General features: G+C 41.4%; 2 protein-coding genes across 6 annotated transcripts in view; one reads left to right on the forward strand and one right to left on the reverse strand.

Moving 5' to 3' along the window:
* LOC131683722 (rho GTPase-activating protein gacU) overlaps positions 1-14,054 on the forward strand; it is a 267,647-nt gene that overhangs the window by 106,012 nt on the left and 147,581 nt on the right. The gene's annotated exons all lie outside the window — the stretch shown is intronic.
* LOC131683767 (RYamide receptor-like) overlaps positions 1-14,054 on the reverse strand; it is a 405,413-nt gene that overhangs the window by 37,736 nt on the left and 353,623 nt on the right. For 3 of the 5 annotated variants that reach the window (XM_058966053.1, XM_058966077.1, XM_058966044.1), the window contains 2 exons: positions 6,125-6,193; positions 5,813-6,050 (listed from right to left, as the gene is read on the reverse strand). In XM_058966053.1, coding sequence (XP_058822036.1) covers positions 5,813-6,050; positions 6,125-6,193 — 307 coding nt within the window. Of the gene's footprint in view, positions 1-5,751; positions 6,051-6,124; positions 6,194-14,054 lie in introns of all 5 variants that reach the window. The other 2 variants (XR_009304563.1, XM_058966064.1) reach the window with 2 other exon arrangements.

Genomic DNA, 14,054 nt, shown 5'->3' on the forward strand with positions numbered 1-14,054 from the left:
GGGGCCCTATTCTCACAGTCACGTCACCTAGTGACTAGAAGAAAATTTCCTTCTAGTCACTAAGTGGCGTGACTGTGAGAATAGGGCCCCTGTTTTAAATTTTATCAGTATAAGTCACTAGATTGATGGACTATGATCTCAAATTACGATTTGCGTGCAATGCATCAATCGATGAGTCGAATTTGCTAATAAACTTTAACGTGTCCGTCTTTGGCACAGTTCCCCTAGAGAAAAACGAAGAGTGATTCAAGGGTGATGGGATGTGTCTACATATTCGCCAATCCCTAAATACGAGCCGCGTGAAGAAATCAGTTGCCAAAATTCGACAATATTTTTGTCTGAAAGGTGTGCCCCTTCTTTGCCAGCAAGCTGGAACCGCCTATGGGCCTTCCTAAATTACTATGGTATATTTAGTGGAGTACAATTTTGGTAAAAAAAAATTTTCTCCATTAAGAAGTACATTGTTTAAAAACCATCTTTGCGCGTGATGAGCACAAAACCTATAACTAAATTAGTAAGGGGAAATTGCGTTTCGACTTCGTCTCATCAGAATCCGGCACTAACTTAGTGATAGGACTAAGCCAGCGGCGGTATCACGTAGGACTAGGGGTTTGTTCAGAAACACAAATAGCGTTTTCGTTTTATGGAGCTAGCATCAACTCGGCGCTAGCTTAGTTCTGTCACTAAGTTAGTGTCGACTTCTGATGAGATGAAGTCAAAACGCTAAATCCATAACTAACTTCCTAAATAAGACAACTTTATGAGTATTTTCGGTTATATATGGTAACTTTACATTTAACATGCGGACATTTGAATGATTCGATAAAATCCTAGAAGCGTTTTGTCAGTTTTGTAAGTCATGTATTGAACGAACACTACGCTTCTTCTTCAATCCCAAAGCAATTAGGCTAAATATATTGGTTTATTTAACATTGGGAAAATAATTTAATAGAAATTCGGCATGAAAGTTCTATTAAGCAAAACTTTTATTAACTACTGTTATGAAAAATATGATTTTAATCCACGCTATGCCATACGTTTTTCCCTTTTCATGTGGTACGTAGCCAGAAAACTTTTCCCATATAGAATGTAATAGCAATTAAAATGGACATTCTTTTTTATGCACTAACTTGCACCAGTTCTTGTGTGAAAATGAGAGATGAAACAACTAAGGTGCAACATGTAATGTTGGGTTGATAAAATTTTGCAAAAAGTGACCAGATTTCCCGGATACGACGGAATAGTTCTGGATTTAAATGTTTGTCTCGCATAGATTGACGTCCCGAAAAGTGTCACGCATTTTTCTACAATATAGTACAAAGAACTGAAATAATGGGACGCATGAATAAAAAAATACTTCCAAAAATAGCAGGTGCTAGTGTAGCAAAATAGCATTGGTATGAATAAGTTCGTACTACAAACAGCTGTCGGTAATGCGACTACATCGAATAGTAAAAGTAGATTGGCAACTATTGATTTTTTTACTTAATCATGCACTAACTTTTACTAATTCATTTTAATAATCTCGGCTGGTAAAAACCATTATGTAATTTTGTGGTTACAAAAAATATTAAGACTGATCAAATGTAGAATGTGTCACTCGAGTATATATAATTATTTGATTACACTTTATCAAATAATGTTTTCAAAAGAATATTGACTTCCTTGCCCGCGAGTTTGACTGTGGGGTAAAATATTTCTTAAGCGGTTATATACCTTTTTATTTCTTAAAAAATCTGTTTTTTATTACTTTATCTGAAAATACAACTCCTTAAGAATATTACCCTAAATTTTTAATAAAGATCCGAGATATAGATCGAAAGTTACAGCGCTTCCAAGCGCGCTTCGTCTACCAAGAGCTGTGGTAACTTGAAATTTTAAACTAGATTTTCTCAAATTGTGTTTTTCAAAAAATGATTTTTCCGTGATCACGATTAGCTTAGCTTAGCTTAGTTGACCGCTCCTGAGTTTCCCAGATTGATCAAAGGCTGTTGAAATTGCACATTGAACCAATTGTATGATACTTGGGAGTAGTTCATCATACTCAACGTACAACCTAAAGAGACTAAGATTATAGTAGGATCAATAACGTAGATGGCCACGCCCATGCAGGTCAATTTTGGGATGGCAAGGAATGTTAGTTCAACACTTGTGACTATTATGACCGAGGAATTCTCTGCATCATCCATAGGATTGGTGTTAATAGGTAGGGAGATGAATCAGGATATATCTTGATAGATATTGTGATTTAGCTAAGTACCCACGCGCTTTGTCTTTTCATTTTAGATCAAAGTTTTCAGGTGTACGACCTACAGTAGAAATATGAATCCATTCAAATAGGCATTTTAAAAATTATTCTTCCGTGGAGAGTAATGAAAGGATAAAGCCGCGTGGAATATGATAGAGGTCTATTAATCTATTGACAATATGATCTTAGCAATATGTACGAAGTCGCTCGCGATTAATTTCCGAGAATTTGAAACGAACAATTTCAACTCCGAACAGCCGACCAACGGGAGTAATGCTTCTTATTAACACTTCAATAATCATTTTCAAAATTTGCAGTACAAAGAAAGCGTACAAATGTATAAAGGATGATGAAATGAATGTGAAAAAATTCACTACGAAATTTTAATGACAAGTTGGCATTTCCACTCTCCCTATCAGACACGTTCCCATAATTGGGTTAAATACCAATTGCAAACGACATGTTTATTATGCGTAACAAATATAATAAACACTACGACAGGGGATCCCTCGGTGATCAAGAAGAAGAATGGATGGGAGAACAGCAATACAAGCAAATACCGACTACCATATGAGCGGTGCAAATTCGAACGAGTGACGTAGAGTACTGCACTGGATGATTTTGAAGAAAAGACCAGGAGTTTTGGCTTCCGATGGCCCAACATTTTCTGACAAAGTGAAGTTCTGAAGTGTTTTTATCACTGTTTAGGAAAGCAAAGGTATCATAACGCTAGTGTCAGGCCTTCATGAGACTTCAAAAAGTCACTTTTGGAGGTATCCGTAAATGTAGATTTGTCGGTAGACGGTTCCAGATTCAATAAAAAAAATACCTAATTTAACACATCTAGGCCAATTCAATAAATTTCCTACATGAAAGTTTCTTTTTTTTTAAAACGGTTTTTAAACCAAAGCTTTGGAAGTTAAACCTTGGTGTGGAAGTGCCGGTATATTAATATTTTCTGTTACTTGGTGTAGGACTAGATTTCGTCCTTTACGGCTAATATACAACCGCCAGAAGAAACTTACAACGTTGGTACACAATCGAGAATAACGAATCAAAAAAAGTGACTATATGTCAGTGATTCACTAAATACAGAAAGGATAAAGGTTATGATGTAAAACCTTAAGGTCCGTCCAGGTTAAGTCTTCGGTACGGAGCAATACCTCGACCTAGGAACTCCTAGCATGTTGTTAGTCGCCTCTTACGACATGGCAGCAGTTCCCAGAGGTTCTATTCTTGGCTGAAATAGTGCAAAAAGATTTCAGCCCGCCGGACACCACACGGCTTGATTTTACCGTGATCACGATTGCCGAAAAACCACTCAAACGATTTTCTTCAATTTTGTTTTTCAATGGATCGTAATTAATTTTTCCCGTATCTAAATGATTCCTGCATGAATTTTTGTTTTGGAGATGACAATTTTTTAAAAAAAAATTTGAAACGATTTTTTAGGAAATTTTTTTTCGAATGCAGGAAAAAAAATGTTATTTATACAACTAATCGTTGTAAGTATGAGGAATACTCATACAGGGTGTTTGGTTCGCGGTTAAGAACGGTTAGGAAGGGGTGATTGACTGTCATATTTGGAGAAAAAATCGTTCCACACATACTATCAAATCTCAACCGTTACAAAGTTATTGAACTTTTTGTGTAAAAAACTTGTTTGTTTCGAAATACCTCTAACTCAAAAATAAATTTTAAATTTTAAATTTAATGTAGCGATAAAAATAGCAAGATTAAAATCGTGCGATTTTAGTCGTCGCTCGATTTAAATCGTGCGATTTGTATCGCACGATTTTGAACAAAAATCACAAAACTAAATTTAAATTTCTAATTTTGCGCAGTTTAAAATCGTGCGACTCAAAAATAAATTTGAAATTTTAAATTTGATGTGGTTATATAAATCGTAAGAAAACAGCAGTCGCCATCTTGGATTTCAAGATGACGTCAAACATAAATTTCTGGCACCTACTCGCCAAGTCCATTACGAAAATGTCCATATTATTGAGGTACTGGCCATAAGGAGTCTTCCATTTTTCCGAAAGTCTTTTGCATTCAAAAGGACTTAGAATATTTTTTGAAAAACCGTGTTAATTGCGAAATCCGTGCAAAAAAACTTCCAAAAATATTCTAAGTCTTTTGCTGAGGTTTTTTTACGCGGAATTTCGAATAAACGCGGTTTTTTACACGGATTTTCCAATTAACGTGGTTTTTACGCGGTACATACAAATCAAGTTTTTCGATGTGTGTAAGTAAAATAACTGTCATTTTCAAATACCAGCAGGAAGTAGCAACATGCCGTTGTTGACGATATCATCGACCAGCAGACTTCGAGCAAATAGTATACGGATCTTACGTGCAAAATTGAATACAATGGATATTCAAGTATGCGAAATTGCATGCGATAATGATTTATAACGTATTTTTATTCGAATATTTACGCAGGTTTTTCGGGAAAATTTGTTCTATCTTATATGTCTGTGCTCTGTGATTGAACTGAACATCGAGTTGAGCTCTAACCTGAAATATATTTCAGGTTCAGCTCAATTTCATCGATAACGTTCGTTGAGGCAACTAACCCGGGTTCGTTTCTAGGTTCTCCAGCGAGGAAATATAATTTTAATTTTCAGTGTTAATCTGTTGTATACAGTGCCAGCTAGCAGTGAAAATGCGAACAAGTGACGTTTTTCATGTAAATTGTCTAAAATAAAAAAAATCATCCAAACGACAAGTACGTTCGGTAATCTAGACTTCAGATTTGGTTCAAAATTGGACATTCCCGGATGGAAACAGCAATTGACTCAGCAGTGGGTCAATTAAATTTTCAAAAATACTAATTACTAGGAAAAAGAAAAGCGAAACAGAAGCAACATCGTCTAACGAACATACACCTAGGGAAAGCGAAAACATTTATCATACCTTTTCATATAGTGTAAAGAACCTTTTTAAGGAGCTATTTCATCAATCACGTGACCTAACCTAACCAACTCTAATATTTATTATATTAATATCGGATCGAAAAGCGTAACTATCACTTATGAATTCGGGACCATTCATGGTAAGGTTGCTGGTTCCTTCTTAATCTTCGTAACAATTTGATAAAAATCTTTGGAATACAAAAAAATAAAAATAGCTCGGACGTAAGCCCTTTGGCTTAAAAAAACTCGAGTTTAGAAGTTTCCAAAGAAAGGGTTGCATTTACCGGAGAATTTCAAATCAACTTTCTCTGTAGAAATTGGAAAGATTAGGAATAATTGTCCTTTAGTAAATTTTTACTATAGTTAAGCTTAGGTTGTTATTAAGTTTGAAAATTATTGACGTGGCCAATCTGCAATCATTATAAGACACAAATTTTCTTTTTAATTATCCTTAGCTTAATGCTTCTTGTAAATATTAACAAAGTGACGTAGGACATTAGTTCCCGCTTCCCAGGTGTATGTACCGCAAGCTATCTCTAGCACGCAAAGCATAGTGTTGTGTGGATTTGTTATTTAGGGTGGCACCTAACTCGCACTCTAGCCTTCCCCGACAGTGCACTGTCACGGTAAATTCCATTCATCTCACCGGCGAGGGCCACACTGGAACCGGCGTTGCGAGCCAGCGCGCTCGGTTTGTGCCGAATGCAGCAGCACAACTGCTGCAGCCCCGGAACACCGTGCAGCACCAGGATGAAACCGGAACGGAACCGGGCGTTCATGTAGCAGTAGATGATCGGGTTGTAGCAACTGTGCGACATGGCTAGCCAGTGGAAGGCGAACCAGAGGTACGGCAGCAGCTCCCAAGATGTGTCAACGTCTATCACCTGTGTGGGTTAGCAGGGGGATTTGATTGTGATTAACTTAGACAGCGGGGGTCTCGGTACCGGTGTGATCTTACCATTAGAAAGTTGAACGGCAGCCAGCAGATTGTGAACACGATTACCACGGTGACCATCATTTTTATCATCTGTCAAGGAAAAAAGAAAGAAAAAGGAATATTAAAGAAAAAAGTCAATTCCAGATCTCTTCATTCTAAGATAAAATATTTTCATGATAGTTATGAATATTTTATTTTTTTACAAGAAAGACTGCGTTACATTGAAATTTTGGACACAGTTCATGCTTAATCTACCCCATGGCAACGAACCAATTAGTTCGTTTCCAATTTGTTATTGCGAACTTATGTGATTAATTACCACAATTACAATGCTATAACGCAATTTTCAATTTCCCTTTGTTTTATTTTCCGATATCAGTACAGGTGTTTAATCACTTTAAATAACCCCACATCCAAAATAATTAACGTTACTGCTGTCGTTAATTTAATTGGCGTTTCCCGGCCAACGACAGCCAGTGACGTTACACTATGTAAAAAAGACGTAATAATGTTACGCAAACAAAATAGGTCACGAAACACAGTGTCCCATTTGGATGCAGAACGTTACATCTAGTAGACCAGGCGAGGATTCACTCCCAACCCATTATTGGCGTGCGTTGTTGCTGCATGGTTCACTGGTCAGGAAGATGTTCACGTCTATTAGCGCTTTAATAGACGACGACGCACGACCCAGCTAGTAGATAGGGGTTGATGGGCCAGTTCAGACAGGCAAGTCATCGGTGGCGGCAGGAGGTGAATCTATTAGTATTAATATAGGATTTCCTGTTTGTTTATCCTGGGGCTGTCGTCAGCCAGGGACATTTCAATTTAATTTTATTCGAATACGCAATTTGGCGTAGACTTGGGAGTGTATATTTTTCGGCATGTTTAGTTAGAGCGTCAAACTAAATGCAAATTTAATACGGGGATTTGTCTACTTTCAACAAATTAGGCACATTTTGTTGAAGACTTGGCGTACAATCAATGAATTGCGCATGAATTGATATCGATGTCTCGTAAGAAACCAACCAAGCTAGACTATGCAGACGAATCAATACACAAATTGAATACTTACTTCTTTATTAGCAAGTAATTTCAATGAATTTTCAATTTACTTTCACTGACTGCACCAATTGAAATTCTGTTTTATGTCATGGGGTAATTTTTCTGGCCCAATACCATATATAAATACTGTATCCTTGAAGAACAACGTGTACAGTAATGTACCTAAATTGCTTCCTTGTGTGACTTCTGAGTTTTTGCTAAACTGTGAAGATATTTCCAGGTAAACCGTATAACACGAAATAAGAGAACAACTAAAGGGTGTCCCACATCAAATTGCATCACAGAAAAAACGTTGTAGAAAATTACCTGATGGACCGATCCTTTCAAAATTTTCAAATGCTAAAATAAACCCATTAGTAAGCTTTTGGCATATTTATTTGATTCAACTTCGATACCATAACCGTACGCTCGCACCTTACGCATTTTTTTACAATGGAGAATACATTTACGTACTAGCCCAGTACACGTGCTATTAGTAGATGCCAAGCTACCACACGGGGTGTACTGGGGGTGCGTCGGGCTCGAATGGTGACCTCGCCATGACTAGGTTATACCGACTAAACTCCATTGGGCTCCGCCATCGTTCCCCCCAGGGACTACCTCTCGGTATTACTTCTGGGGGATGGCTGTACTTGATGTACTCATTCACTCTCGCTCACGCGTTCATACGTCCTGTATGAGGCTTACTTGGGTGCTCTCTCTATCACACCTTGATTCACTCTCTATCACTCCACATGAGGCTGACTTTTGTGCTCATCTTTTTCGTTCCTTGCGAGGCTGACTTGTGTGCTCGCCTTTTTCATTCCTTGCCAGGCTTACTTTTGTACTAGCTTCTAACATACCATGTGAGGCTGACTTGAATGCTGACTTTTTTCGCTCCAACTAACCAATCACTAGTTAGTCGTGCCCGTCGTCTGTTGCTCGGTTCGTCAAATTACCTGTAGCCTACAGGCAATCTGGATGGTAGCAGCCGAGACTGCGTTCCACTTCTCCACCGATTGACACATCCGCTGAATAAGGGTATCAGGGGTTGTGTCTCAGCCACAGATGTCAAGCATTGCTCTCCTTTCGACGTCGAAACGAGGACATACGAACAGTATGTGTTCGGGAGTTTCGTCTACACCTGGGCAGTCCGGGCAGGCTGGGACCTCCGCGTGCCCGAACCTGTGGAGGTACTGTCGGAAGCAGCCATGGCCTGACAGGAATTGTGTCAGATGGAAGTGAACTTCCCCATGGGGTCTGCCCACCCAGCTCGATATGCTAGGTATCAGCCGGTGGGTCCACCTACCTTTCGAGGATGTCACCCTGGTGCGGTCGCGGGCTCCTCTATTTCCACGTAGCTCGAAGCACTCCTCATCTTCCCGGATGACCAGCCCGACTGGCATCATGCTCGCTATCACGTAGTATGCATCGTGTGATACCATGCGGTAGGCAGATATCACTTTGAGGCACATCACGCGGTAGGTGCTCTCCGATTTCTGTAGGTAACTGGTTACCCTCAGTGCTCTTGACCATGACGAGCCGCCGAACCTGAGGATAGATACGACAACACCTGCCAGTAGCCTACGTCTACTGGCGCACACCTTTGATCTGTTGGACATCATCCTCGATAATGCCGCAACAGCAGTCGAAGGTCACGTATAGTCGACATGGCTGCCGAAGGTTAGCTTGTTGTCTATGATGACTCCGAGAGACTTCAGACCCCGCTGTGAAGTGATCACGACTTTTTCCACATGGATAACTGCATGTTGTGCCGACTTGCGGTTGTTGACGATAACTTCCTCCGTCTTATGCTGAGCGAGCTTCAGGCCTCTCGCGCTCATCCATTCCTCCACCGTGTTGATCGCGTGTTCTGCGGTTAGTTCCACCTTAGGGATTGACTCCCTATAGACCTCCAAGGTTACGTCGTCGGCAAAGCCGACGATCTTGACCCCAGGAGAGAACTTCAGTCTCAGAACCCCGTCATACACGAGGTTCCATAGCATCGGGCCTAGGATCGAGCCCTGCGGGACTCCGGCGGTAAACGGAACCTTTTTCTGACCGGCATCGGTCTCGTATAGCAGTACGCGGTTTTAGAAGTAACTTTCCAGGATCCGGTACAGACCCACCGGTAGGCTAAGCCAATGTAACGAGAGCGCGATGGCATCCCAGCTTGCACTGTTGAATGCGTTGTTCACGTCAAGTGTCACTAACGCACAGTATCGACTGCCCAGCCTTTTTCGTTGGATCGCTATCTCGGCAGTCTTTATCACTGAGTTGATAGCGTCCACTGTGGACTTACCCTTCCGAAAGCCAAGCTGGTTGCTTGACAGGCCGTCCGTATCTTCTGAGTACGAGCCTCTTGAGGATGATCCTCTCAAGCAATTTGCCCGTCGTGTCGATCAGACAGATTGGTCTGTACGCCGATGGGCGCCTGGCAGCTTCCCAGGCCTCGGCAACAACACTAATTTCTGCCCTTTCCATTTATCGGGGAAGCGGCACTCGTCAAGACATCTCTGCATAGCTAGCCTGAACATGTTCACGATCGCTATGATCGCTACCTTGAGAGCGCTGTTTGGAACTCCATCCGGCCCTGGAGCTTTGTGCATTGCTAGGGAATTAGCCACTGCGAGTAGTTCTTCATTCGTCACCGGAGTCACAATTTCAGCCGTGCCCGCACTGTCTCGTAGCACAGGTGGCCAGGGGCTTGTGGCTCGAGATGGGAAAAGTGCTTCGATAATCGTCGCCAACCGGTCCGGACACCGTTCTGGGGGTGAAGAGCTCCCTTTGGTCTTGGCCATGACGATTCTGTAGGCGTTACCCCAAGGATTCGCTTTGGCACCCTCATACAGGTTGTCGAAACACGCTCTCTTGCTGCTTTTAATGGCCTTGTTAAGGGCCAATTTCGCAGCTCGAAACACTTCACGGCTTCTCTCTTGCATCCTCGGTGCGAGTTCTTTGCATCCTACGTCTATCTCTGAGGCAGGCTGATCGTAGAGCTGCAATCTCGGCACTCCACCAGTATACCGGGCATCTGCCGTTTCTTGGCAAGGTTTTCCTCGGCATAGTGGCGTCGCACGCGCGTGATAGAACGGCTACCAGCGCATCCCCGTTTAGACTGTCGGTGTTGGCCTCCAGTCCCAGGGCCGCGGTGAAAGCTTCGCTGTCGAAGTGATTGGACTTCCACCCGCGTACCTGACAGGGATCTCCCGCCCTCGGATGCTGCACACCATAGTTGATCCTAAAGCGGATTGCTAAATGATCGCTATGGGTGTAGCCCTCGTCTACTCTTCATTCCATGCCTGGAACCAGACTCGGGCTGGCAAATGTTACGTCAATCCATGCCTCCACCCCGTTTCTACGGAATGTGCTAGCGGAGCCATTATTGGCTAACACAGCGTCGAGTTTCGCAAGCGCCTCTAGTAGCGCTTGGCCCCTGCTATTTGTACAGCGGCTGCCCGACTCTACTGCCCAAGCGTTAAAGTCTCCCGCTATAACTACCGGTTTCCGTCCCACTAGGTCTGACGAGAGCCTGTCGATCATCTGGTTGAACTGTTCTATGGGCCACCTTGGTGGAGCCATTGATCTTAGCAATCGCAACACCCTCGGCGGAGGAGTGTATTACCTCTTGAACCGGGTACCGTCCCGTTGTACAGATTGCCACCATCCCAGACCCGTCCGACACCCAATTGCCGTTGCCGGCAGGGATGTTGTACGGGTCGGATAGGAGGGCGACATCTGTCCTCGACTCCGAGACCGACTGCCACAGCAGCTGTTGGGCTGCTGCACAATGGTTAAGATTTAGCTGTGTGACGTTCACGGCTTGTTCTTATTTGCCTCACCGAAGGGACACGAATGGCCGCCCATAGCATGGTTACGGGCTTGCTTCTTAGCGGTGCACATAAGGCATTTATGCGCCTTAGTGCAGCCCCGCTCCTTATGCCCCTCCTAGCCGCACCTTACGCTTAGCTCCACTCATTATGTTCTGTACATCTGGCTGCAGCTTCTTATGTACGGAAACCCACTTTTTCTTTACGTCTTCCTCAGATTTGACCTCCAAAATCCATTCGCGATATTGCTTTTTGCGTGACGCCATTGTTTCAATTTTTGACAGCGATAAAAATACAGTGTAAACAATACACTCCAAACTACTTCTACCCAAATTTTCAAGAGAAAATACTCAACGGGTTATTTTTCACAGCGATTTTTTTCGTTATTCAATTTGATGTGGGACCCCCTCTAGCACAAGTTAAAGTGTTGATTCAACCACATTCATTGAAGGTCAGCCTATTGAGAAGCGTTCTTTCTCAGTCGTGGACCAGTTGATTAAAATCCAATATCTTACAGCAGCTTTTGATGAGTTGGTATCTCAAGCTCAATCTTAGATGAAATTCCTATAATTCCCACACAAGCAAGTCACTTAGGACAATTGACCTTTGGTTTATTCATCAAAGATCTATGCCACAATGATGATGATGTAGTGAACCCACCATCAGTGGCTGCAGTTGCTTTTAACAGCAAAGCCAAATGATGCTGGCAAATGACTTTCAATTTATCGCTGTATGAAGGGCCAAAAAGGGTTGGATCCATAAGCAGAAGTTCTTATGCGTACTCCACAGGGACAAAGAATCTGCTCCCAACAATAACATCCAGATGTTTGAATAACGGTATTTGCAATACTCGTTAAGACGCGTCAAACTAACTGTACCGTTACAGATAAAAATGACGAATTTCGCGCCAAATCGTATTCAGAGTTGGCAACACCCTCTCAGATTCTAACGAAACTTTCTGTACATGAAGATTTTATCACAAAAAGTCACTTTGCATATTTTGTTTTTCCCAAAATGATCTAGACTGTCTTTTGAAAAGGGCCAAACTGTTTTTCCCAATTTTTTTAAATGGCTTTAGTCTAAAAATGACAAATCCTACAAAAAATGTTATGGGAGTGGTTTTCACAAAATTAGTAAAATTTTCAAATAAAAATATTGAAAAAATTCTTCATTGACTCCTACACTGAAAAAAATCGATTTTGAAAATTTAAAGTCGATTTACAAAAAAAACCATTTTTGATTTGGATGAAAATTTGTTCCGAGATAGATAATTATGTTCCCTTTTCCTTGTCCAAACTGAATTTTTTCTTCAGTGTATTTCTATAGAATACTAAACCAAAGAAAATCATAATCATCTCAGAATCCAATAAAACTCAGTTTGTGAGAAGATATTGTCTAATTTAGCAACTAAGCATATTTCTAACATAAGTGCAGAAAACTGGGTCAGTGTTGCTATATGTATAGGAAAAGATTGTCATTACTTTTGACAAATAAAATTGAACATAAATTGTGCGGCAAAGTAAAACAAGTATTTATCATGCATTTACCGTGTACGTGGTTGATTAACTTTAACAAAAATAAGACAGAAACCACACCATAATCAAAAAATTTAAAAAATGGGCTTCATCAAACCTTACTAAACACCCATGACATGGAAAAACGGATGGATTCAAGCTACAAAATATTTGCCGGCATAAAATAAATTAACAAAACTCCATTTTCATTAATTAGCAACACTATTCGGAAAATTTCGGCAGGGTGAAAATGTGCGAAAAAAAGAATGCCGTAGGAACAAGAAGCCGATTGTCACGTCTTGTCTTAGATTCCACCCAGTACAAGAAACTCGGTTCGAATTCTTGCACCATGTAAACAAGCTCGCTGAACTGTCATTTTTTCGAGCATTTTTAGTCATATGACGTCATCTTGCAATGCCCAAGTGCAATGCCGAAGCTTTTTGTAAAACGTCTCTAGAAAAAAAAACCTGATTTGCGGTGTTTCCTGCCATTCAAAAACTACTTAACCGTTTTCTTTCAAACTTTACATACACACCTGTCCCAGTCTTGTTCTCCTGCTGGGGTCCAGTGCTGCGGTCTTTCTTTTGAGTTGGGAGACTCTGTTTGCACTTAGTGCAACTCATGATTTTTGGAACGTACATGTGGACCAGGTGTCGAAGTTTGTCCAAAAGTACGTAGTTTGTTAGGGCAGAACCTTCGAATGTCAATCGAAATGATTTCGAAAGGGTAAAAATTTTTGAATCACCTGTGCCTGATACTGAGTTCAGCTGTTTGACGGTTTTTAAAAATACCCACGCCATTCTTCAGATCAGCGGCAGTCAATGAATTTTCCGTTACAACGCCATCTATTTCAACGATGTTAGCCGGAATGTACACGCGATATTCGATGTTAAAGCATGGATCATTTACGATCGCGTTGGCCTGTTTCCTGTTGTCTGAGAACACGACACGAACTTTATTCGATTTGACTTTCATAATTTCGCGCACGCTAGCGAAATGGGCAGTCAGACTGTTGCTAATTTGCGATACCCTTAAGGGCTTGTCTTTTGGCCGGAAAAAGACCACAAATCGATCGCCTGGACGGTCTCCCATCGCCCCTGCGATTACAGGCTGGAAACTACAACACTACAACAAAGTGTGCATATCCGCCACAATGATCAATCAGCAAACGACGATGTCAATTACGCAATATGTATCCCACTTCCTACCTTTTTCCTTTACTTACATAAGAGGGGAGCAAGCCGCCCCTAAATACGGCTTTCCCTTCCCCCACTAACATGTGACATGTAATATATAAAAAAAATGAATTATCGGCCTCGTTAAGCTACAGCATTTGGGCCCAAATAAACGTATTTTAAGATCGCCTGGACGGTCATTGTATTGCCTGACACACGAAAGATTATAGTTGGGAACGACATTTTGATAGCCAGCACCACCAGTGCCAGTACCAGAACCCGTACCCGAAGGGGATTACGGGAGGAAGGGGCAGAGGGGGACTCTGGTTAGAGTTAAGGATTTTCTGAATTGCACCGGTTGTCATACATTGGCAAGAATCATTGCCGC

Source organism: Topomyia yanbarensis, chromosome 1 (assembly GCF_030247195.1).
Source record: "Topomyia yanbarensis strain Yona2022 chromosome 1, ASM3024719v1, whole genome shotgun sequence".
In the NCBI taxonomy this organism is placed as follows: Eukaryota; Metazoa; Arthropoda; class Insecta; order Diptera; family Culicidae; genus Topomyia; species Topomyia yanbarensis.